Genomic DNA, 26,192 nt, shown 5'->3' on the forward strand with positions numbered 1-26,192 from the left:
TGCCACCACTTGAAGATCCAGAGTCGGCCCTTCACAAAAAGACGGATAAGAACGCAAGAGTGAACGAAACACCAAAGAAGTCACCTTTCAAGGATCTCAAATCAGTCTTTGGAAAGAAGACAGGAAAGAAAGTGGGAGAGTCAAGTACATCATCAAAGGATAAAAGAAAGGTTGAGAGCTTTGATCGAATATCTAACCCACAAGAATCCGAATACGAATCTGAGCCTGAATTCGAATTAGAAAAGAGTGAGCCTGAAGACGAACCAGAAAAGGAGATGGCGAACATTGCGGATATGTCCATGGGAGCATACAAAAAGCGGATAAGAGACGATGTTGATCCTGGTTTAGTACAATCTACAATTCCTGCAACTGTCACATTTGAGCTGAAAGGACACATCCTTACTGCACTCAAGGATGTACCATTTTCTGGAAGGGATCATGAGGATGCTTACAAGCATCTAGATGAGGTCAATGACATTGCAGACTATTTCAATGTCCCAAATGTTCCTAGAGAGACAGTCTTGCTAAGGATGCTACCGGTCACTTTTAAAGGAGCTGCAAAAGACTGGCTGAAGGCACTACCACCTGGTGCAATCACTACTTGGGCACAAATACGCGAGCAATTTCTAGAACAATTCTTCCCACCATCAAAAATAGCTAAACTCAAGAAGGCAATAGCCAACTTTGAGCAAAATCCTGGTGAATCACCTTATGAGGCATGGGAACGTTATAAAGGGTTGCTAAGAAATTGTCCTCAAAATGACATTAACATACAACAATAAGTCTCAATATTTTATGATGGTGTGAATGTCATGACAAGGCAACTCCTTGATTCTCAAGGACCACTAACTAAGAAAAATCTGGTCGAAGACAAGGAAACTCCTTGATTTCTTTTCGTTTTACCTTTAGTTTAGTTTTTGCATTTTTAGTTTTTTTTAGGATATCTGATCATCTAATCATCGAATAATCTTAGTAAAAATCAAATGTGGGGTAATTTAAAATTAAGTGGTAATTTAAAAAAATATGGGTTTTTAATAAAAATGGAATTGATGATGGGACCAATTTTGTGCCTAGACATAATATAATCCGGAATGGGCTGCTTTCATGATCAAAATTTTTATGGCCCAACTAGTGTTAGAATAAATTGGCCCAGCTGTTAAGCCCAGACGGACTCACGACGTGAGTCATAAAGAACTCACGACGTGAATTTTGAAATCATGGGACCACATATTAAAAGATTCAGAAACACTTTGACCCTCATTTTCTTTATAACACTCACAAAGTGAACCTGATTATTGGTCCCCCACATCCGATTTTGGCTATAATCCACCACAAACAACCTTTGTGCTTACGTAATCTTCCACTTAAGGTAAACAACTCCTATTTTTAGTGTTCTATTTTGACTAATTGGTTTATTTGGGGCTAGGGTTTGTGTTCATAGTTTAGAATTACAAATTGTTATGATTATGCCCGGATTTTATCATGCATGACCTTGTAATGTGCTTGAAATTGTTATTAAACAAAACCCTTAGCAAGTATTGAACTAGAATTGGTTTGGAAATGGCTCGATTTTGTGTTCATAGTCCGCTGCCTTCGCACCCAATTCACGTCGTGGGTTATTAATCTTCACGAGGTGAATTCTGGTTTCCAGAATAATTATCGATTCTGTTTTATATTTAATGGCTCTTTGTTTTTGGTTTTGTCCCTTGGTTATTCTTTTGCAGAAAAATGGGACCAAGGCAAGAGGTTCATGATGCTCAAAGCGGGATTGCTAACTTGCACCCGTTTTATGTGTTTCCAACCAACATCTCTTGGGATGTGCTAACGAGATACAATAACAGATTGGGTTGGCTTCACAACAGGGAATTCGCGGTTGCTCCAACTGTTAATTGGCACAAACTTAGGGAGGTCGGACTCCTTGAACAGTTAAACCCATTTCTTACTGAAACTTTTATGGGAAATGGGATTTCTTTCACATGCAAGGGCTGGAGCAACTTATTTGCCATTCAAGAGAAAGTATACAAGTAGCTTTGTGTGGAATTCTTCTCTACCGTAACTTTTCACGAGAATGTTCAGGACCCGAACTTCCCACAGGCATTGGTTTTCCGGTTGGGTGGGGAATACCAGGAATGTAGCTTGGTAGAATTCGCTTGGAGGATGGGCTTGTACGAGGCCCATGAATCCATGACTCCCGAGTTTACTACATTCTTGCAGGAGGCTATCCGTACTTATTACGGGGGAATGTCGGGACACGAATTTTGGGCCCATATTGCTTCAGGAGTTTTCAACTCTGGTGTGTCGCCGGAAAGTAACATTAAATCACCCATTCATCGCTTGATTCACAGGCTTATCACATTTTCCACCCATCATAAAAAACAGGGAGACAAGGTCACCAAGATTAATCTATTCTTCTTATGGACGATCTTACAGTCGGGGGTTTGTTGCAATATCCCCTACTTTTTGGCTCGATATTTGGCGGAATATGCGGCGAGCTCCCGACCCGGGATCCCAATTTGTGGTGGTCATTTTGTCACCCGTCTGGCCCGTTCTTATGGTGTGATCATCCCCGCTATTACAAGGACACTCACATGTAAATAAGGGAACGAGTTTTCTATTGGATATCTTGAGACCATTAGAGTTGTGGTCAGTTATGGGTCACATTGGGGCATACCGAACAGTAACGATGAGTGTGCTGAACAACCACTCGAGGAGCCCGAGCAACAACCAAGGCCCAGGAGACGGAACGTGAGAGCCCGGGGAGATATGGGAAGAACACAACAACCCACTCAACAATATGATGGTGGAGAACCCACCGAACCGTTCCAAAGCCGGGTGGGTTCATATCTAGATAATCTTCGTGGTGGGGTTACGTACAATACCCAAATCCTTGAAGCCATGTTATCCCACATGAATGTGGTTAGACCACCCACTGTGCATCCCCAATGCCCTTATATTCCTACGTGGGAGGAGCTATGGATGACGAGAGGAGACGGGGCCGGAACGAGTGGAGCGAACATTGATGAAGAAGATGATTAGATTATCTTTTAGTTTATTGTTTTTATTTTGTTTTATTTTGTTTTGGTTTGTTTGGGATTGTAAGACTTTTAAAAATTGGTTATGTTCTTGTTTACTTCTTTGGTTATTATTTTCAGATTTTGCTAGAAAAAATGCAGGAAAGGATGTCGAGATACGAGTGCGAACACGTTTAGCCGAGAGTTTAGAGTCGAGACCCACGATAAAAATAAGTGTGGGATGAGTCAAGATACAAGATAGAGTTAGAGAGAAGAGTCGAAAATAATAAGAGTTAGAAGAGTCTTAATCGATTAAGACATTGGGTTGAGTGCAAGAATTGAAAGAAGAATTGGAGGACACTTATTTCTGAGATGCCAGTTCCCACTACGTGAATATGTCTTATTTCACGTCGTGAGTCAGTTATTGAAGATTTCTGAGAATTCGCGTAAACGTGACCTCACGTCGTGAATTATACTACCTCACGCCGTGAATATTAAATTTTCACAAATGTGAAAACCATTATTCCAATTTCGTTACATGGGTCACTACCATTCTTCTTGGAATTATTATGAAGATAATTATGGCTCATTTTCTCAACCGTACATTGTGGCGTTTGCTTTCCCACATTGTTCTTTTTGCTTTGGAGATTTTTCTACACCACATTTGTTGAAGATTGAAGGCTCGATTCCTAATTTTTGTCAGCACATTTACATATCTCAAGTATTGAAGATCCAAGTTCCATAGTTGAAGTTGTCCATATTCAAGATGCATAATAATCCACACTTTTGGAGTTCGATCACGCCACTACTACCCCAGGGGAGTCTGTTCCTTTTTCTCCCTTTTAGTGTCTTTAAATTATTTTATGCATACAATTAGGGCATTGTATCTAATAAGTGTGGGGTAGGGGGTCGAAAAAGTAAATTACTAAAAAATTTAAAATTTTAAAAATTTAGAAATAGATTTGAAATAATAATCTAATAGTTAATCTAGTAATAATAATTTAAACTTAAGTTTCTGGTGTTATATGGGATGATCTAATGAGAGCTCAAATGTTTAACCGAGCCAACATATGTTATAATATATTTGTGGCTTCCCAAATCTTAGTGAAAAGTCATGAGTTATGAAAAGGTAATCTGGTAGTTTATATGCCATAATACGTTCTGCAGCCTAAACCAAAAATCTATCAAGGAAAGCTTATGTAGTCATTGCACATAGACTAATACCTTTAACCAATAAAGGTTGAAGTTAAGCACCGTTGCTTAAGCATGTAGGTTTTGAGCGAGAAAAGTGAGTTCTATAAAAAAAAGAGAGAGAGAAATTACCAAAAAGTTGAAGAATTTTGGAGCTGTCAAGTATGAAGATCAAAAGATCAAAATTCTGAAGAAATTCAAAAAAAAAATTGAAGATACCAAAAATCAAGCAAAGAAGGTGGTTAATTCAAAGAAATCAAAGATCAAATATCAAAGAGATGAAGAATTCCAAAGAGCTTCATTGTGGTATCTAAAGTTGTAATTTCTAGAGTATGTACGTTTGGGTAGCTTAACCAAAAATACCTTGAAGTTAAGAAATATTTCTGAGGATTGATTTGGAGGGTTGCAGAAATGAATATCATATAAGCTAAGGGGTGAAATTTTATAAGGAATGTGAGTATTTAGGATTAGGAAGTTATTAGGAGAATTAGACACAAATATGCGCATTGAGGTCTTGGTATAATGGTTGAGTTCAAAATGGATTGTTCTATGTGATGCTAGTGAAGAAGGTTTGAATTTAAAATAATTAAATTTGCTTGAGGGCAAGCAAAGGATAAGTGTGGGGTATTTTGATATTGCCATATTTATACATATTTTTAGGCAATATTTAATTACATTTTGATTAATATTTTGGCTATTTGCATAGATAAATGGTACTTATAAGGTTAAATTATATTGTGCAGCCAAAAAGAAGACATTTTTAAGAAAAGGGACTAAAAGCGTTAAAGAACGGAACTTTGGAGGATAAAGGGTTGAAAGATAAAAAATCCAAAAAAATACGTACTCACGAAGTGAGTATTAAAGACCCACGACGTGAGTAAGGACTTCTAGAAGATAAACATCGCGGATCGAGAGTCCTTGTTAAACACAGATAACTACTAAACTCACGATGTGAGACGCATATGCTCACAACGTGAGTGTGGATAATTCAAAAAATATATACGTCCTTGATCCCTACAACTTTGAGGAGGTTGGCTGACTTGAGAAGGGTTCCATGAGTCGAATTTCAGAAGAATGAAGGCTTGGGAATTGGTTCTAATACCAAGGAAGAAAAAAGAAGTTCATAATCCACTTTTTCTAGTTTGGTACATTATGATGTTTTTAGTTATGACTTGGTTATATTTGTTTGTTAGAATTAGTAGCTAAATCTAGCTGCTTCTGTTAGCTAGATGAAGCTGGAACTCATGGTTTGCTTATAGTAATTTATACTTTTCTTGTTGGTTAATGCCTTGTGTTTGATTGATTACACCTAGCATGCTTAATTTGATAACTAGATTGCTTTAGATTCTTATTCTGTGTAGTTAGTGATCATTAATTTGCATGAATTTGATTACCTAGTAATTTAGTGAATATTAGATTATTAGAGCTAAGATCGAACAAATCTTAGATAAGCAATTGAATTATTGAATTTAGCTGTGCTAGAGAACTCATAATTTGACCATAATTTGTGTTTGTCAACTCAATCTTACATAGCTCCAATTCTATTTAACAATTGATTATGTGTTAAATTATGTGTGATTATACATAGCTCTACATGAATTAATTGAATATTAGTAAATTTGGAATTGAAGTGCTAATAATGTTTTAATTGGTAACCAATAGAATTGTCATAATTATTATTTAAAACCATTGAGGGAAAGTGGATTCAAACTAACAAAAGTGTTTTTGTTAATTGATTGAATAGTTGTTAAGGAATTAAGTTCATCTAAACTTGCAAAATTAGATAAAAACCATTACTTTGCTAGAATCTTAGGTTAACTTAATAATAGTTAAATTAATTAATTAAAACCGTTCCCTGTGGTCGACCCCAACTTACTTAAACTACATTACAATCCGACTAGGTACACTGCCTAGGTGCATATTGGTTAGTTAAGTTAGTTAGGAAAATAAATTTAAAACTGTTAGGTATAATTTGCACACATCAAGATACATAACATACAAATAGTCATCGGGCCCTAGCCCGGCAAGCATATAAACACATACACATGCAAGAGTCACAAAGACAGCTAGCATACTAACATAACATAAGCATGGGCCGACATTGGTGCCTTCGGCCCGCTAAACCCAGTGAGGAAACTCACCTCGAATGCTGAACGATAGCTGAATAGGTCCCGGGTTCGAATATCAGCTCTACTCAACCCCTAAACAGAAACAATTCCTTAGATACGACTCAAATGCCCCAATACCCCTTATAGGTCAAACTTGATCAAAGACAAAAGTCCAAAGGTCAAAATTCAAGGTCAACAATCCCTGAAGGCCCAACACGCCGTGTTTCTTTACCAACTTTTGATCAGGGGAAAACCAAGCCAACATGCCGTGTTCGTTTAAAGACCATCAACTTAATGCATTAAGTTGTTTTCAACGAATCCAAGAGTTCCAAAACTCAGATCTCTACCAAAATGAAATCTAGAAGGGTAAAGTTTCTGACTTTACCCCTAGGGACCACCGAAATGGGTCCAAAACCCAAACCCTGGGCATAAAAGAGTGAGGGCTTAATCATTAAGCACTTAATCATCAAAGTCATAGCTCCAAAATGCAGATATGATCCCTTAAAGCTGGAAAGCCACGTAAAGTTTCCAACTTTACGCTCATGCATGGCTAGGAGAAGCTCAAATGCTCAAAAGGGGCTAAATAAAGGACTTAATGAATACATTAAGCCCTTAAGTCCATAAAGTTGGCACCTTTATGCCAAAAGAGTTCATGTAGACCTTAGATCCGAAAGAATAAGCATTTTGGGACGTCCTAATCCCCAACATCCACCCAACCATGGCTAAAAGCATACAATCTAACCCAAGAAGAGATCTAAGCGACTAACAAGCAAGGTGAGAACTTGATACCTGAAAAACTTGGCAAATAAGGTGGTGGTTCAGGATCCAAGTCCTCTTCTTCAAGCCAAGCAACTCCTAGCTTCTTTATCTCCTTCAAAAAGAACAAAAAATGAACACCCAAGGCTCTCCACAAGCTCACACACTCAACCAAGGAAGATGATACATGATTTTAGGGTTTCTGGACAGAGGAGGCTGGTAAGGAGGCCAGCCAAGGGACTTAAGGCCTTTAAATAGGGTGCAACACCCTAAAAATTAGGGTTTCCTTCCCAGCTGCCAACACACTGTGTTGAGGCACCTCGACACGTCATGTTGATTCATTAATCTCTGCGGCCAAAGTCATCACGACACGCCGTGTTGAGGCTTCCAACACGCCGTGTCCCAAAGAAAATATAAAAAGTGAAAAAAAGTTCATACCGGAAACCAAGCCTTACAATTCTCCCCCACTTGAATCAGACTTCGTCCTCGAAGTACGCTGCACCGAACAATCCTGGGTAATGCTCCCTCATCTCCTCCTCGGGCTCCCAAGTCCACTCCGACCCCTTGCGGTGCCGCCACTGCACCTTCACCAACTCTACAACCTTGTTCCTCAAGGTTTTCGTCTTTCGATCCAAAATTGCCACCGGTTCCTCGATATAATTCAGGCGATCATCCACCTGAATATCCTCCATAGGCACGACTACGGAATCATCCATTAAACACTTCCGCAACTGAGAGACATGAAATGTGCTATGAATCTGATTGAGCTCGGTTGGAAGATCAAGGCGATATGCTACCCGGCCCACCCGAGCCAAAACCCTGAAGGGACCGATATACCTGGGGCCCAGCTTTCCCCGCTTCCTGAACCGGATAGCACATTTCCAAGGTGACACCTTCAGGAGAACCATATATCCCACCTGGAACTCCAAGTCTGACCGGTGCTTGTCGGCATAGCTCTTCTGCCGACTCTGAGCTGTTTGGAGCCTGCTCTGAACCTAGTGTATCAGCTCAGTGGTCTTGAGTACCACCTCGGTACTCCCCATGACTCGTTGACCGACCTTGCCCCAACAAATCGGGGTCCTGCACTTCCTCCCGTAGAGCATCTCAAAAGGAGGTCGATCGATGCTGGCGTAAGAATTATACAGAACAAGAAACACATGTCTCTCAATTTCCAAGTAGGAGATTGTATAACTTTAAACGCCCACTCTTTTTAAAGGAATAATACACTTTAGAGAACAGGGAAAGTTAAACCCACGACACAAGGACCTTTGAAATTTTGACATAATTGGTCATGTTGCTTACCTACTCAACCTACCTCACAAGCTAAACGATAAGAATTCCATTTTAATGCGTAAAATCTCAAAGAAGTGTTTGTGGGGTGACATTCTTGCTATCCCTCAATAAAGTGAATTAAGAAACCATGCTAGTGTCCCATACTTGTTAAGTGCATACGGGAGAGTTATATCTAGGGGTCAATAACCTAAGAATGATTGATTCAAGCCTTATTTACCTGTTCCTTGTTTGGGTATAAGCTTAGAGTAGAGTTACTCATTCAAACTTAGACCATTAACAACTATCATGCGCAAGGTGACTATGGAAGAACCACATCAAGATCAAACACAATAGAAGTACCCCCCAATTGTCAAAGATACCCTGACCATAAGCAAAATTTTGGGAAAAAATTCTTTTAACGGGGGGGGGGGGGGGGGGGGAGAATGTAACAATTGACAAAAATAGGAACAATTATAGGATGGCATATATTGATTCTAATAAATATGAGCAGTTTATCAAAAATAGTTTAAGGAATTTAACACGTTTTATTTAGAAAAGGTCGTGTGAAAATAAAACTAGTGAATAATGATAAATTCTTTTACGACGTATTTTTCCGAACTAAAACCGGTTCGTGAAATCTATCAAATAATGTCAATTGAATACGGAATTTTAATTTCCATTTCAACACGTCTCCGGTTAATGAGTAACTTAAATTCCATTTATGAACTCACATTCAATAGTTTTGAGGAATCAAAAGTTGACTACAGTACGAACCAAAACGACAAAAAATGGTTAAACCTTATTGTTCAAGCGGTTAAAAATCACAAAATACTATTGTGGGGAATCAATCTTATATTTATCTTATAAAAATATAAAATTGATTATTATGAGGCATAATTGAAAGTATCCAAATGTTTATAAATAATACAATCAAATATAAACATTTAAATACCAATATGTATAAACTTCATTGTTATTTGTCACCAATACATATAGATTTTTTTATTTATATCTATCATGAGATAATACGATGGAAAACTATGGATTCATTACTTAGAATGACATAATATAAGGAATATTATGTCTAAAACATTCGATAAGGTAAAATATTTTGAGTTAAGACCATTTGACAAATGCACTTAATACATTAAGTCACTTGTACGCTTATTTCCTTCCTTATTTTCGTGACTTGCTCCATACTCTTCCTTAAAGTAACAATTTAACTAACAACTAACAAAGTTAGTTACCATTCTTATCTAGAACTAACTAGTAACTAACTAAACTACCTTCTTATCTCCAAGTAACTAACTCCTATCTTTAACAAACTGAACTTGCAAGTGGGGATGCAACTTGCAAGGTAAATTCTATAATATCTTGGATAAGATTTGCTAGATATTTTCACCTCTCTCCTTCCCCTATAAATGTCAACACCTTCTTCCTCATTTCTCCTTCATATTCCAGCCAAATGCTCTCAAGAAATCACTCCAAGATCACTCTCAAATCCAGCCATTTTCAGCTCCACTTTTCATCTTCGTGGTCTACCAAAAACCGAGATCAAGAAAGGTGTTGCTTCCCCTTGGTTTTCAACCACCATTTCAGCCCCTGGTACCTTCATTTTGCTTGGTATTTTCACTTAAATTTTCCTATGAAAGTTAGTTGATTTGCTGCATTAAAATGGGTACTCAAAACAATGGCTAAACCACTATTTTTCTTACTTCTTTGCTGAAAAAAAATCATGACAGCAACAACCCAGAACAATGGCTGTTTTTCGAGTGTTAAATAACCCACAAACATCTTCATTTTTCTGCCCATTTTCGAGATCTAAACAACCCACATAGCTGCTAATTTCGAGCATCTTAAAACCCAAGGAAAACCATTTTTCGTTCCTCAAAAGTCTTTTGTTTCAACTCTTTTGGGTAACACACTTCTAGATCCAAGAATAAGCAAGGTAAACACTTGTTTCCTACCTTTCTTTTGTCATAAAACTCTCTTGTTTTAAGTGAGTTAAAGCTTAATAAAAGTCTAACTTATTGTTAATATATGTCTTTATGTGTTAAGACATCCAAAAAAATCATTCAAACTCAAGATTCGTTGGAACCGGAAACTTCATGAATCTTTCTTGAATCGAATAACGTTACGCGACAAAAATGAGTTTCATGTTATTTCTCTAAACATTTCTAGGCTTAATTTTCAGCTTTTTACAAAAAAATTGCGGTCTGTTCAAAACATGTTTTCCCCTCTTAAACCCTATGGATTGCAAAACTGTACAATATGCAAGTAGTTCAGATCGATACCTTTTCAGGGACTACTCGCACACATTCGAACGATTTTTCTACAATTTATGATGATTTTTACAAAACTGCATATCATTTCAGTACATTTCGAACCAGTCTGTAAAATCGGTCATTTTCACCTTGGTCAGGATCCAAATAAAGTCAGGGAAAAAATCATGGACAAAGTAGAATCAAATTTTAAACCTTGAGAGTTTACACATCCTAATTCCGACTCACGATGATTTTTCTATAATTTTTCTAAAAACAGAGACAAATCAACATTCTAGATTAATTTTGCTGTTTTGTCTTTCTAATATATGCACAAAGACTTGTTGTAGATAAGAGAAACACAACTTATGATATTGTTTAATTCACACACTTTAGGGACACAAAAGTGTTAATTATAACAAGTTGTTCATAAAATGAACATGTTAAAAGTCTTATGGTATAAATGATTGGAAATGTGTTGGTTATGGTCATTTACTGCCGGGGTGCTATCAAAATTTGGATAGGAAACTGTTTTGATTTACATGTAGCATAAATAAACCTTTTTAGACACTTACATTCGACCTGCTGTTTAAACTCGTGTAACAAAACTTACAGTCGACGTGTTGTTTAAACTCGTATAAAGAATTTTTGGCTTCACGTTGGTTGAAACCTAGAAAATGTTATAAAAACAGTCGTTATGTTGCCCAAATTTCGCCATAACAGACAATAGAAATTTGGAAATCCATTAAGTGTTACGAATCTCAAAATACTAAAAGACTTCAATAAACTATTATTCCTAAACAACCAAATTATAAGAAATCAATAATCTTTTAACGGAAGGTTTATGATTAGGATGCCTAGACACATTGTTAGGATCCATCACACCTCCGGAATGTTCTATATGAGCTACGTTTGTTTCTAAAAGCTTTATGAGTTAGGATCATTTCCTAAGCTGCATGGGCTATGTTTGTAACCATACTAAGACTGTGTGTCTTAATCCCTGGTCTTCTGTGTTATAATCCTTAATCTGTATGGAACGTGGAACGTCAGGTATAGATCGACAACACCGATCTATACGGGTTGACATCCCGCCCACATGTTGTTAGCTACAACCATCGTCTGACGATACGAGTTTGGCGTTGATGTTTCGACACTATTTACTCCACGATGTTGATAAAGCGTTGATGTGGAACTTTTAGCACACCCATGTTAGTGTTGTGGAATTTTTAGCACGTCCCGTTTTGTGCTGGTGCAGAGGTGTTTGTCGCAGTTCGGTTATGAGTTCATTATAGATCCCGGATTTGTCTTGTTACCGTCTAGAATCGATATTGGCTTTATACGGGGTTTTTTGTTCAGTGATAATAGTTGAAAGAGACTATATGTAGTGGGATAGTTGTGACTCAAAACGATAAGTGTCAACACCAGAAATTAAGTCATATAATACCTAATTAATATCATGACATGACTGATCAAGGTTTAATAATTTACAATTAATAAGTTATTTATATAAACCTTTGTTTTTATACTAAAACACCATAGTTATGTGGGAGGAGTTTGCCCAACTGGTTAAGTGTCGGTTCCCAAGTTAAGTAAGATAACACTCAATTAATACTACGACACGATTTTACAAAGTTTATAAACTCGAAACTTATGAGTTTTACATATAAACTATATGAATGCTTGTACAATGTTTAAGGAGTAAAATTTGATATTTTATGATTTCACAAAGGGTAATATGACTTTACTTTATATAAATTGGTATTCAAAATCCTTATGTAAAATGCATTTTGGTCATGGGAACCGTAAAGTTTGATACAAGTTTGTTTTACTTATGTGTATTTTGCCAAACTTTGTACATTTAGATTTGAACAAATGGTATTTATAAATGAGTCCAAATACATTTTTATAACTCAATTATTTCATACTTTTGATAGAAAAGTACGTATTTATAAAAGCTGGTTAACCAGATAAATTTTATAAAACACTTTCGGTTATAAAATTACTTTGTGTCAAAATAGGTAGAACTCACCAACAATTTTGTTGACATATCTTAATGTATGTATTCTCAGGTTATTTAGCAGGTCAGAAGTGTTCGCTCAGAAGACTCTCTGTTAATTATATTATACCTTTGTAAATGCCATATTTTTTGGCGTGTGTCACGATTTAGCAATAGTCGCTGTAAATCTAATTTCTATTTTTGTAATAATAGAAGATTATATTTGTACTGTTCAATGTATGTTCAATAACTGTGATCACTGATTTACGTCGCGCACCTCTGCGTTTCCGCCGATGGTCGGGTGTGTGACAATAGCAGTTAAGAATATTCTCAAGTATATGCGAAGGACTAAGGACTAAGGACTGGGTCCTAGTACTTAGTGGCAGTGATACATTGGGAGTAACTGTGTATAGTGACGCCAACTTTCAAATGGACAGAGACAACTTCCGTTCTCAATATGGCTGGGTGTTTACCTTAAATGGAGGAGCGGTTACCTGGAAAAGTTCCAAACAAGAGACAGTGGCTGATTCTACCTGTGAATCAGAGTACATAGCAGCGAGCGAAACATCAAAGGAGGCAATTTAGTTGAAGAACTTCATCGGAGACCTTGGAGTTGTTCCAGCCATCAAGGAGCCAATGAAAATTTTTTGTGATAATGAAGGAGCGGTTGCCTAGACAAAGGAACCAAGAGATCATGGTAGATCAAGACATATCGACAGAAAATACCATTTCATCAGACATAGGGTAGAAGAAGGTCACCTCGTAGTGAAGAGGGTATCATCAGAAGAGAATCCTGCAGATCCCCTCAATAAGGGTTTAAGTAGGGTCAAACACATTCAGCATGCTATGAGCATTGTTCTGAGAGATGATATTAGTTTTAGTAATTACATACTTAGTTTGAAACTTGTAACAAGTAAATGTAATTAACTTTTGGTGATTAAATAATAGAGAATTATTTATGAGTTTGTTTACTACCTTTTGTCAATTGTTTATTCTTGTGTTTCATTTTGCATGTTTTACTTCCTGAATAATTTGATTATTCAAACTCCACTTAATCATAATTTTGGAAGTAAGTAGTCAATTAAGACTGTCATGAATTAGATTGTGGATTGTCTAAAGAGTTTTAGACATAGCAATGGTATTACATGCAATATTCATGAGTACATTGAAATGGAGATTAAAGTATTGGATTAACCCACGCTCAGAGAATTACTTCATGGAATTTATCACGAGTAATTCTGAGACGATAATATCTTATAATCTTAAAACGGAGATATATGAGTTGTGGTTTACAAGTTAGTTGTGCATTGATGATATGTAAACGCATCAGTAACTTGATGTTATAAAATGTATTGTTGTGCATGATTTGATGAGTAAATGGTGCAAGCATATAAGTCAAAGTTTTTTCGTTCCTTTTGCCTTAACGGGAAAAGCAATATCTTTGGGCCCCTCGGTGATTTGGTGTTGACTTATAGTGCCGGGCCTAGTAAGGACTAAATTGGTGTGTTCGATTAGAAGTTCTATGTCATTATAAATCAGAAATCAGGAAACAAAGTATTGGAAAATGAAAATGATTCTATTCCATGTCTCATTTCCGAATGATATCTTGCTAGAACGGAGGATTATATGATCACTTATCTTAGGACACGCAACTGACTGGGTTAGAGTTCGACAACGGCTTTTGGAAGCTACAATTTGATGATCAGTTTAGAAGTTGTATTGGCAATTATAGTTATAGAGTTATCCAAGTGGGAGACTATTGGATTAGGTGTCTAAGCTCATAACTATAATTGGTATGAACTTGAATTGATAGTAGCATAGTTCTTTTGGGTTGCCCTCAAACCTAGCAATTGGGCATGATAATTTTGGAGAGAGGGATTGATTTATTATTTGATTAATAAATTGAAATAAACAATTTATTAATATATTATGAAATAATATATTAATTAGAAATAACAATATTTAATTAATATTTAATCAGAAGTTAATTAGAATCAATTTTGTGATTAAAAGAATTAATTAAAAGTGCAGGACTAAAGTGTAATTGCTCAATAGTTGAACAAGAGGCATTCTAGAACCTCCTTGAGGCCATGGACGGTTTCAAGGGATATTTTAGGGTTTCTAGAATATCTCATGTGGATAATTAGGAAGCTGGATAATTACCAATTCAAAGATAATATTATTATATTCGTTTTGGGCTTATCTGGGGTTTTTTTGCTACACTATATAAAGGCCCCTAGGGATATGATTTTCGGCCACTCATACCTTAGAGAGTTTAGGCCGAAATTATGATCTCTTGACTTCCCCCTCTTTTCTCAATATCCTTCTTGCTTGTGTTGGGTGTGAACCACTAGAGTCACAACGCTTGTGGTGCTTGCTTCCAAAAGAGCAACAAAAGGGATTCTTGATTGTTTACTTCAACAACCAATAAGGTATGTATTCTATCTTATGAATTCAGATTTTAGATAAGAAATTTTGTAGTTTGATAGTTCATAATATGTTGCATTTACGTGAAAGACATAGATCATTCATAGGTTGCATGTGCCCTAATCATTTAATTGTTAAATGTTTTTCCGTTTAAAGAATAGAATTTTGTAACCTACATTTTCCATCAGATTCTCATTCTCTAGATTTCCAAATTTACCTATGTTTACAATTTCTACTTCTTAACCATTAAGCTCCTTACTTTTGGCAAATATTACTAATAACATATATCTAAATTAAGGATGTTATTCGGGTCGGAACCGAACCGAACCGACCCGAACCTGAATAACCCGAAAACCGAATAAGGGTAATTGCATGAACCGAAAACCGAACCGATTAACCAATATGGGTTCGGTTCGATTCGGGTATTAATCGGTTCGGTTCGGTTATTACCCGAATAACATGTACAAGATGATTAAGGACTTAATATAACAAAAAAAAACCGAATAAACCGTATTAGGATTCTATAACTCGAATAATAGAATAACAATGTACTTTTATACATCAACATAAAACATTCAAAGAATAACATAACACAATAACACATTGAAAGAATATCATTTACATAGTAGATTAACATAATGAGAACTAATTGCTTACTTGAGTTTCTTGAGTTAGAGCTCAATTTTTCATGACTAGACAAAGTAGGAATTCATGAATGAGGTAATATGAATGGTCGATTTTTGAAAGTTTGAAACAAGAGGAAGGATTGACAGAAGTGATTTTGAGTATGGAAATATTAGAGAAGATTGGTCGATTTTGAAACGACAAGGACGAGCGTAGGGTTTTTTTTTCTGTTATGAACGATGATAACAGAAGTGTGAATCGTGATTTTGATTTCTGTCGATCAGAGAAAGGGGGCGATGAATGCTTATTCGGGTTGGGTATGTAGAACCGAATAAGCTCTTATTTGGGTAACCCGAATTGAATAACTCGAGAACCGAATAAGCATAATATAAATACCCGAAACCCGAATCGAATTGCTTATTCGAACCTAATTCAGTTCGGTTCGGATCGGGTTTCGGTTTGGTTCGGGTTTTCGGGCCAAAATCTCATCCTTAATCTAAATCATATCAACTCTAATAACATTTAGAAATGTTACTTAAGAACTCGGGAAACTCACAAAATGACCAAAATTCCCTTTTTTTGGTTCAAATATACTCAAAACAACATCAATTTAGTTTCTACCACATTTTTACATTCTAAGTTCATACTTTCTTAACGTAAGACCACTAATATTAATAGAGCTCTAAACTCGTTTAAGGAAATGCATGTCGATGGATCTAAACCTGATATTTTTACTTTCAAATTCGTTAATCCTTTTGAATAGATATGTTGGTATAGAAATCGTACCTAAGACTGTTAATAGGGTCACCCGATCGGCAGGGGCGGATTTATAGTGGTGCACGGGGTTGCACCGACAACTACTGGATTTTTTGGTATTAATGTAAAAAAACATTTATTATTATTATACACCTATAAAGAAACAAATATATTATTATTACAATTCATGCATATAATCAAAAGTTAGGATTGTTAAGTTGGTTAAAGGTGCAAGCTAAACTTCTCCTTTGGAAAAGGGCTCGAGTCCAAATCTTGCTCAAGTCAAGTTTCTTTTTCTATTGTTACATTCACTTCTCCTTTTAAGTACTATTTGCTACCGGCCCCCAAAAATCTATAGCAACAAAATCATACCCGTAAAGTAAGGGCTTGGTAATTGGTGAATATAACTTGTTAAAACGAAGCCGTTTTCAATAAAACTCAATTAAATCATTTTTCTTTTAAAATTTCTATCTTAATCGTTTACTTTTTCATTAACTTGACAAGCATTTACTAAAAAATCACTTTTTTTTTCATTAGCAAACATATGCTCCCACGAACTTAAAATCATTTCAACCTGCTTCATATTTAATATATATATATTTTTTTCATTAGCAAACATATGCTCCCACGAACTTAAAATCATTTCAACCTGCTTCATATTTAATATATATTTTCATACACAATTGGGTATATCTAAGCTATATACAAATTCTTTGTGACCCATGGCTTTTTATAATTTTCTATTAAATTTCTTCTCGACGTAACAACTTTTTATCATAGAAAACGACAAAACAATAATATAATAATATGATAAATTTTGTGAAAATAGTTTTATGTTTAAAAAATGTTAATTTGTCGATATATTCATGGATTGAAAAATTTCAAATCAAAGAACATACGTAGTTTGAATTCGTCAAGATGTTTACTTAGTTTATGTAAGTCATTTGAATAAGAAAGGAATTAGATAAGAAGTGGCGGAAAATAGTGGAGTGAATGAAGGAAGAAGACATATTTTGGAGATATATTAGGAGAAAATGTAGATATTGAATAGTAATTTATTTTTATATAAGATTTAATCGAAACTACGTAGTTTTAATATGTTTTATATGTAAGGTTGTATACCTAACCGTCTTATATTCATTTTTGTCGTAAAGTAATTACCTAGCGAGCTAGCCGCCTCCTGTGGGGGGTCCTATTTTAACATTTCTTCCATACACATTACACACATATATGTGTCCACACATTACATATGTTTCAAACTAAACAACTGCTTTTCTTCATAATTATTAAAATTTAGGTTTACTCAATTTATGTCTCATTCTACATTTTGAACTGATTCGTTTGTTTTGTCAAGCAAAATGTATCGAACTTATAAAAATGCATTTGTTAGTTGGCATTTGCATATTATATTTTGCTCTAAATAATGGAACTGATAAAAATGCATTATTTCGGAATGAAATTTTGGTAATAAACCTTCAAAACTTGTATAACCACAACCAACACGGAAACAAGCTTCACGAGACCAAGAACCTGCCCATAAAAAGACCAATTTGCCCTTCACGAAGTTTGTCTACAGTAGTTTGTTATGTTTAATGCACTTGTAATTTCTCTTTTGTTATATTTGATCATTTTCTTTTTTGTGCACCTAATGCTACTTATTCCTGCGTCCGGCCCTGTCGATCGGGTTTTGGGTTAGTCGGGTTTTTTTAATAAAAGTTCACCCGAAACCGACCCTACTAAGCTACGGGTTAGTCGGGTCCAGGTCAATCAGGTTTAGGGTTAACAAGGTTGCATGTTTAGTTGGGTTAAATGGTCACTTCTTGATTTTCTCCCAAGCAAATACAATTTATGTTTACAAGGATCAATGATTTTAAACGTTAAATTATGCTAATTTGAGTGACAGATATTTGACCTTTACATCTAATATTAAAATAATACAAACATTAGTAAGAGCACTTTATAAGGTGATAATATTTGTCAAAATTAATTAAATCAGTAAGAACACATCAAAATTAAAGGTCTATAACTCTATATATAATATCTTTCTGTTTCACCATCAGACCATGTGTTCGAAAAAAATGTATTGAACATAATTAATTATTTTTGCTTCATTCAAAATGTATGTGTAAGTTGTATAATTAGAAAGTACGTCAAACCATGGATGGTGCATTTAATTACCTCTTATAGTTTATTTAAGTTTTTAACTTGTAATTATAATTTTATTAAAAGAAAAAATAATTTGACATTGAACTCGTCCCACGATTAATTGCTAGCCTCCTCAGAATTCATAACATGTCTTCTTAAAGAGATTGATGGTTTATAGATAGATTTATGCATACGGAATAAAATTGTCATAGTACTAAATTATACAATTTTTTGTTTCCATTTCCATTTCTTTCATTTGATGCATACAAATTTTGAACACGTCGACGTAAATTACTAACAGCCATGTTGTGAACTTTTATCTACAAGTATGTATGTTGGAAGTTCTTCAAGCTCTTGATATTGCAAGTTCAGTGACCAACAAAAATATAAAAGTATCATTTATTTTTTATTTTTTCTTTCCTTCCAACTTAAAAACACATATTTTCATTTCATTTATCTCAAGAACACAATTAATTTATTTTTTCCTTCCCTTCTTTTTCATATCCTTAAGTTAAATTTTCCATTTTCTTCAATTTTACAACATCTGTTATTCATCTTTTGTTTTTCTTTCTTCACGTGCTACCCTTCAAACTTATCATCATTTCCCCTTTTGTTCTTCCACTTCATATTTTATTCATCTTCCACCTTTATTCAACATCAATTATAAGAAATCGTAATTGCAATTATATAGTAAAATTCGAAATCTCAAAAACCCAAAGCATATTAATTTGAAAATCTTAAATTTGTTCAAATTCAGTCAAAATCAATCCGCACGCATTCAAAAATACAAAACTACATCAAATTAAACAAATTCACAACCACTCTCAGAACTTTTATTTTTTATAACATTAAAATTCTAATCTATTACAACATGCATGTTATTCAAGAATTTATATTCTTTTTATCACTAAAGAACTTAACTCTAACAACATTTTCCAACTTTAACAATTAAAATTACATTTAAAAAAAATCACAAATCCATCATCTAGTATTCAAATCAAACTCCCCTCCCTCACGCCACTCACTTTGCATCCCACCATCACCATTCTCCCTCTCCTCATCATTCAAAAAATCCTCCGACGGTTCCTTCTCCTCCCTCCCCCACCCATTCATCACCTCCTCCTGCCCACCACCACCACCGCCGCCGCCACCCCCATCCTCCTCCATCCCCGCCATCGCACTAGCCCGAATGGGCGCCCGAGCCATCATCTCCGCCCTGGCCGCCTCCGCTTGAGCCAACGCCGCCATGCGCATACTAGCGGCGTGCGCCTCCCGCCCTGCTTTTTGTCGATTTTCCATTTCCGCCCTTGCTTCGAAGAGCGCGCGGCGCTCTTCTTGGAGCAGAGCTTGTTCAATTAGTAATCGTTCCTCGGAACGGAATTCGCCCATCGCGCGTTTACGCGATATGATGTTGAATGCGAGGACTTGTTTTTCAAATGTCGCGGTGAATTCGGAGACTTTGTTCGCGATGCTTTGGTCCCACTGCTGGCAACGGGAAAGGACGGTTCCGGTCGTGTCGGAATCCAGGATTCTGTCGTCTTCCTCGGCTTCGTAATCCGCAACTACATGATACGGTAGGAGTCTGGAGAAGATTGTTTTTTTTGTTAAAAGATAGAAATAGCAACGTTTGTGGCAACATACAAAAGTCTAGGGACCAAATTTGCAAACATAAGAAGGTTTTGTGGCCAAAGTTTGAAATAAGATACTTTCTAGCAAAGTGGGTGATTAGGGGGGTGGAAAGTCCCAACATACAAAAGCCTAGGGACCAAATTTGCAAACATAAGAAAGTTTTGTGGCCAAAGCTTGAAATAAAGTGCCAACATACAAAACTCTAGGGACCAAATGTGTAAATATAAGAAAATTTTTGTGGCCAAAGTTTGAAATAAGATACCTCTGTGGCAAAGTGAATGATTAGGAGGATGGAAAGTGCCAACATACAAAAGTCTAGGGACCAAATTTGCAAACATAAGAAAGTTTTGTGGCCAAAGTTTGAAATAAGATACTTTCTGGCAAAGTGGATGATTATGGGGATGGAAAGTGCCAACATACAAAAGTCTAGGGACCAAATTTGCAAGCATAAGAAACTTTTGTGGCCAAAGTTTGAAATAAAAAACTTTTGTGGCCAAAGTTTGAAATAAAAAACTTTTGTGGCCAAAGTCTAAACCCACAAAAATATACTATTTGTTCATTAGAGGTTGATGTTTCATATAAATATATAGTAATGTCAACTTGTTATATTTGAGAAGATTTTCAAGTATAATGTCGTAATAAAAAAGTACTGAAAGTACAATGCTATAATAGGGTAGATTTTTTGAAGTACAATAAAAGTGTTATATCAGAAAGACGGATTATGTTATAATGCACAAATAAATGAAATTATGTTGCTATTTCTTGCGTTTAAATAATTAGCAATTTTCACTTTTATAGTTAGATAGATTTTCAAAGTGTAATGTCTTAATAATAAAATCTTGCAAGTACAATGCTATAATTGGGTTTATTGTGGTTGAAGATTGTTTTTAGGGTTAAATGCAATAATTAGCAATGTCCTTTCAAAGATTTGTTTAATACAACATCCTACTTCCATTTCTTCCTATTAAAACATTGTATTTTAAAAAAATCTACCAATTATAGCAGCGTCCATTTTCACTGTTATATTGGGGTAGATTTTTCAGAGTATAAATGTCTTAATAACAAACTAAACCAGCTTTACTAAAGAACATACCTAAAGCTATAGAAAGAATGAACACATCATGCCCTAACACATAAAGAATTTGCAGCCTTTTAACTTCTAACATGTACGCAAATTAATGGTTTTAATTTTCCCTATAAATACAGATTAGCAAGTAAGAATCATCACAATTCTTGCTAAATACTAGAAATATAATCAGTTTAAGCGCATATAAAACTCTCCCAAATTGGAGATTAATCGAGGATATGGGTATAGCAGTATAAACAAAGAACAATTCAAAGCATCACAATTAAGAAAGGGGAAAAAAATGTCACCTTTCACAAGCGTCTTCCAGTGAAGAAAAGGGGCGTTTGAAGTCGGGATGGCAAACTCGCCAAGCGTCCTGATACGCCATCTGCAATTCAGCCTGGTTTGCTGGAGGAGTTTGAGAAGGTTGAGTTTGGGTGCGATTAGGAGGTCTAAGCTGTGAATTCATGGACATAGGGTTAGGGTTTTGTAGAAGATTAGGGTTAGGATTTGGGTTTTGCTGTTGATGCTGTTGATGTTGTTGATGCTGTTGTTGATTGATGATGGGACGCTGTAGCGGTCGAAGATGTGCATCGATGTTAGAGGGAAATCGAGAGATTGCTTGCTGCTGTTTGTGCTGCTGCTGGATTTGCTGTAAGAGAAGGAACTGTTGTTGCTGTTGATGTTGCTGTTGATGTTGATGTTGTTGTTGTAGCATCAGATGCTGTTGTTGTTGCTGCTGTTGCTGTTGCTGCGCCATGGCTTTGGCGTCATCCATTGGTAGGGATTCGGTGATCTTGAGATACAGTCTCTGTCGGCTCGTCCCCTTTTCAATGCCCGGTAGATCCCACTGGTCAGCCTGCTCCGAGTTTAATGGAGCCAAGGTCTTTAGTTTACCGAATCCGAAGTATCTTATTTCTTCTTAAATGAAATAGACATTGTATTTTATTGATCGATTTTTATTAATATATTATTTTTATTTTTAATAGAGAAACTATAAAAAAAAATTGTGAATTAGATTTTTGCTTTATTTTTTATGTATAATTTATGGATTTATTAAAAAAGTCACTTCACTCATTAATATATACACACTAATTCTTAAAACACTTAGGAATAGTTAAATTTCTTCTCTTTAGGCTTTCAGATGTTTTGGAATTTGTCACTTTTTACCTTTGATATGTATTTTTTTATGTTTTGGTCACTTTTTTCCCTTATGAGCTTTAATTATTATTATTATTATTATTATTTTAATTTTAACCTTCTGATATGTTTTAAAAAAATTTATGTTGGAATGACTCCAAGGTACATCATATGCTTATGGTGGCAGACATTTATTCAGACATGGTCAAATTTATGTTGAGATAAGTCACTAGCATCCACTTGATCTAAGGATTTGCAAGATAGTTTGGAAAAAGATATCACTAATATTTAACATATACGGCTCTTGAAACACACATCCAAAAGAAAGTGAAGGGAAAATGCAATGCTTTATAAAAGAAAAAAAAAACTTGAATCAAATAATACTTTTAATAATAATGATGAATTTTAGAATATTAAACAGTTTTGTATCTTTTTTTCCTGTAGGAAACAAATGTCATTTAGTTGAGATGAAGGTGGTTGATACACAAATGCAAAAGATTCATTTAATGTGGAACAAAATTATTAGAGGGTATTTTAGTCTTTTGAGTCATAATTTGAGGTTTACTTTTCCAATCTATTCGGTACAATCAAATTTTGTTCAATCTGGTGTTCGTTGTGTGGGTTTACAGGGATGAAGCAAGATCGGTTAACACAAACTTCACAAGAGATCAGTGATGCTTACTTGTGAGTGTGATCTTTGAAGAAGATGAAACCATGTTATTGATTCCTTGTCTTCCCGTAATGGTGCCTTGATGATTTCCTGATGGATGGATAAAATGGACGATCATGGTGTTTTATAAGGAGTACAAGCATAACTAAAAGACTCTTCAATTCCTCCAGATCGTTCATATATTCATCACTTGCACCTTATGGAAAAGAGATTGGAACCACACAAGTATAGTCCCTTAAGTTATGGACAATTCTCATATTCATCATACTACAAATATTTAAGTCCAGGGATCTGATATGTCATTATGGCAAACATTATGGTACACAATATAAATGTACCTAACATGTACTAAGTATTACAAAATAGTCCTTAGGCCACAATAATGTGTTATTTTCCAACATTGTCTCACTTGGCCGAGTGACTATTTTTACATGTTTCATTATTTGGCCAAGATAAGTTCATCATGTTTTATATTCGTATCAAAAGCAGAAAAGTACAACCTTACGCATCCATTTTAGATACGGGACCCCTACCGATCATACTATGATACTTCATATGAAACTTAAGATTAATTTAAGCCAAATGACTTTAGATATAAGTGGTCATGCATTATATTTGTCTGTATAAAACGTCATTGTGCAAAAGTTATTAATATAGACAAATTGCATATTATGGAGGCATAATAATCAAGTACTTGAATAAATAAAATTAAAAGTTCCATTAAAGCACTATGTTAGAATTACATAATAAGGTATAACTTTAAACCCACATTGACGATATGTTCAAATAATTGGGTGATAGACCTTTCGTTATTGGATCCGATAGCATATTATTAGTGTTAATGTGTTCGATACAAATATTATTTCCCCCACTTTCTCTAACGAACAATTATTTTGTATCGAGGTAAAACATTATTCCGTTATAATTATTGTTAATGGAAAACTTACAGAGGCAGCATTATAGAAATAAGTTTTCTTTTAATGGCCGGTAAATAGAGTTTATGATCATGAGTCATGTGATTTAATTTCTCAACAACATTTCATTAAATGTTTCATTATCTATGAAAACAAATTTCTACATCATAGTTGATATAGCCGTCAATGTTTATTTATGACTCTCCCATGATATTGGTCGACTAACATCATACCGACGTATCCTAGTAATGACAACTTATCTTTGCATTTTGTAAATTCATAGCCAAGAAACATATCAATTATATGTTATTATTTATTTCACTAAACAAGTTTGTCATTATTAGTCCTATGAAAATATTATAAAACTTTATTGGCAGCTTCCTAGTGATTTAGACAATGATTTAATGATAACGGTCAAGCATGCCACTAAAATTGTGTACCTTAACCATGGAAGGAAGTGATGGGAAGTATTGTTGCATTTTATATCGACTTACTACACACTCAATATATGTATTTAGGGATAAGTCTAAAGCCCTTTGGATTCCTCTCTGTATTTATATACCTACTAGGCGAATGCCCGCGCGTTGCGCAGAAACACCTATACAGTTGAAGTCTTTACAAATATACATATATTTTTTTAAATTTAGCAATAACGTTGTTGTTAAGTTTGATATAATAATTTGTATACTAAATTGATATAATATATTGATTATTTTGAATTATATGATAATATATACATCTATTATATTTGTATAATCTCAATCGTTTGAATGACTTCTACCCACGAGTTACACATCAACAAAATTAAATATAATATATGGTTTAATGTTTTTTATTGTTGTTGTTATTGTTAATTAATTTTTTTAAATTTATTTGTTTAATGTTTTAATTTCTATCATTATAATTATTTAAAACATCAAACATTGTTTTTTTGATTTTAAAGGTAACAATATAATCATTTATATAGAGTTATTTTTAACTATTTTTATTGTAAATTATTTTAAGCTACTTATTTGAAAACTTTGAAAGATTATAAAAATATCTTTAGGAAATATTTTAGTTAAATTGAGATTATAATTTAGTTTTTGCATTTATCACTACAATTTATCACTATTAACTATTTACAAAATATTCTTTGGTTTTTTAAGTGGAACTGAAATTTATATTTAAGTTGACATTGTAATGTTATATTTAAATTAACAATTTAAGTATTTTGTCCAAACTGTTCAAAAGTTGTAGCTTTAAACTAATAATGGTTTACATACAACAACATATTAAATCTAATATATTAAAAGTTAAGGACATAACTTTATAAGTAGAAGTAAATATATTATTTTAAAATTGAAATTTAGTATATTTATGATTACACTTTAGGTTTGATATTTATTTAACCTTATTAACAAACTTATAATCATTATTAGAAAGACACTACGATTAATCACTTTTAACTATTTACAAAATATTATTAGGGTTGTTTAAGTTAAACTAAAATTTATATTTAAGTTGACCCTGTAATGTTATATTCAAATTAATAATTTAAGTATTTTATACAAATTGTTCCAAAATTATATCTTTAAAATGATAATGGTTTACATCCAACAATATATTAAAACTAATAAATTAAGTATAATATGTTAAAAGTTAAAAAACATAAATTTATAAGTAGAAGTAAAGATATTATTTTAATATTGAAATTTAGTTTATATATGATTACACTTTATGTTTGATATTTATTTAACCAACTTATAATTATCATTAGAAAGAAATTGAAAAGTCATGGGAGTTTCAAATGAATGTGGTGAAAGAAAAAATACATGAGAGTTTCAAATGAATGTGGTGAAAGGAAAAATGCTTCCTTTATAATATAGTATGATATGATTGCATACTAGGCTTCATTGAGATCCTTCATGTCAACGTGATGTGACAATAACTATTTCGATTTGTGCAACATATCTTGTTATTACTCACCAAGAGAATGTCATCTCCATATGGTACAAGTATGATAAAGTCCCTCCCACTCTTGTTGAGGTATATACACTGATTTACTTGGTTCTTAATGAAGTCATTATTGTTCATCACTTTGTCGAACATTAGATACCATCGACATGAAGCTTGATTCAGCATGTGTATTGATTCCTTGAGTTTACACATCAGATGTTCTTAACCCTTATAAATGTAATTGTTTGCATGGGTTATGTAAACATCATTGTGTAACTCTTCGTTAAA

At 34.4% G+C, this 26,192-nt stretch overlaps 1 protein-coding gene and 1 non-coding gene across 2 annotated transcripts; both read right to left on the reverse strand.

The window, feature by feature from the left end:
- Positions 1 to 659: 659 nt before the first annotated feature.
- Positions 660 to 766, reverse strand: LOC145161941 (small nucleolar RNA R71). Its single transcript, XR_013738797.1, has one exon. It is a non-coding gene; the product is annotated as a small nucleolar RNA R71 (small nucleolar RNA).
- Positions 767 to 19,369: 18,603 nt separating this feature from the next.
- Positions 19,370 to 22,135, reverse strand: LOC145159080 (uncharacterized). Its single transcript, XM_079077978.1, has 2 exons — positions 21,551 to 22,135; positions 19,370 to 20,129 (listed from the first exon to the last, which is right to left on the reverse strand). The coding sequence occupies exons 1-2, from the start codon at positions 22,018 to 22,020 to the stop codon at positions 19,529 to 19,531; spliced, it is 1,071 nt and encodes a 356-aa protein (XP_078934104.1). The 5' UTR covers positions 22,021 to 22,135; the 3' UTR covers positions 19,370 to 19,528.
- Between the last annotated feature and the right edge of the window lie 4,057 nt (positions 22,136 to 26,192).

This window comes from Lactuca virosa, chromosome 2, assembly GCF_052849685.1.
Source record: "Lactuca virosa cultivar CGN04683 chromosome 2, Lactuca_virosa_CGN04683_v6, whole genome shotgun sequence".
NCBI lineage: Eukaryota > Viridiplantae > Streptophyta > Magnoliopsida > Asterales > Asteraceae > Lactuca > Lactuca virosa.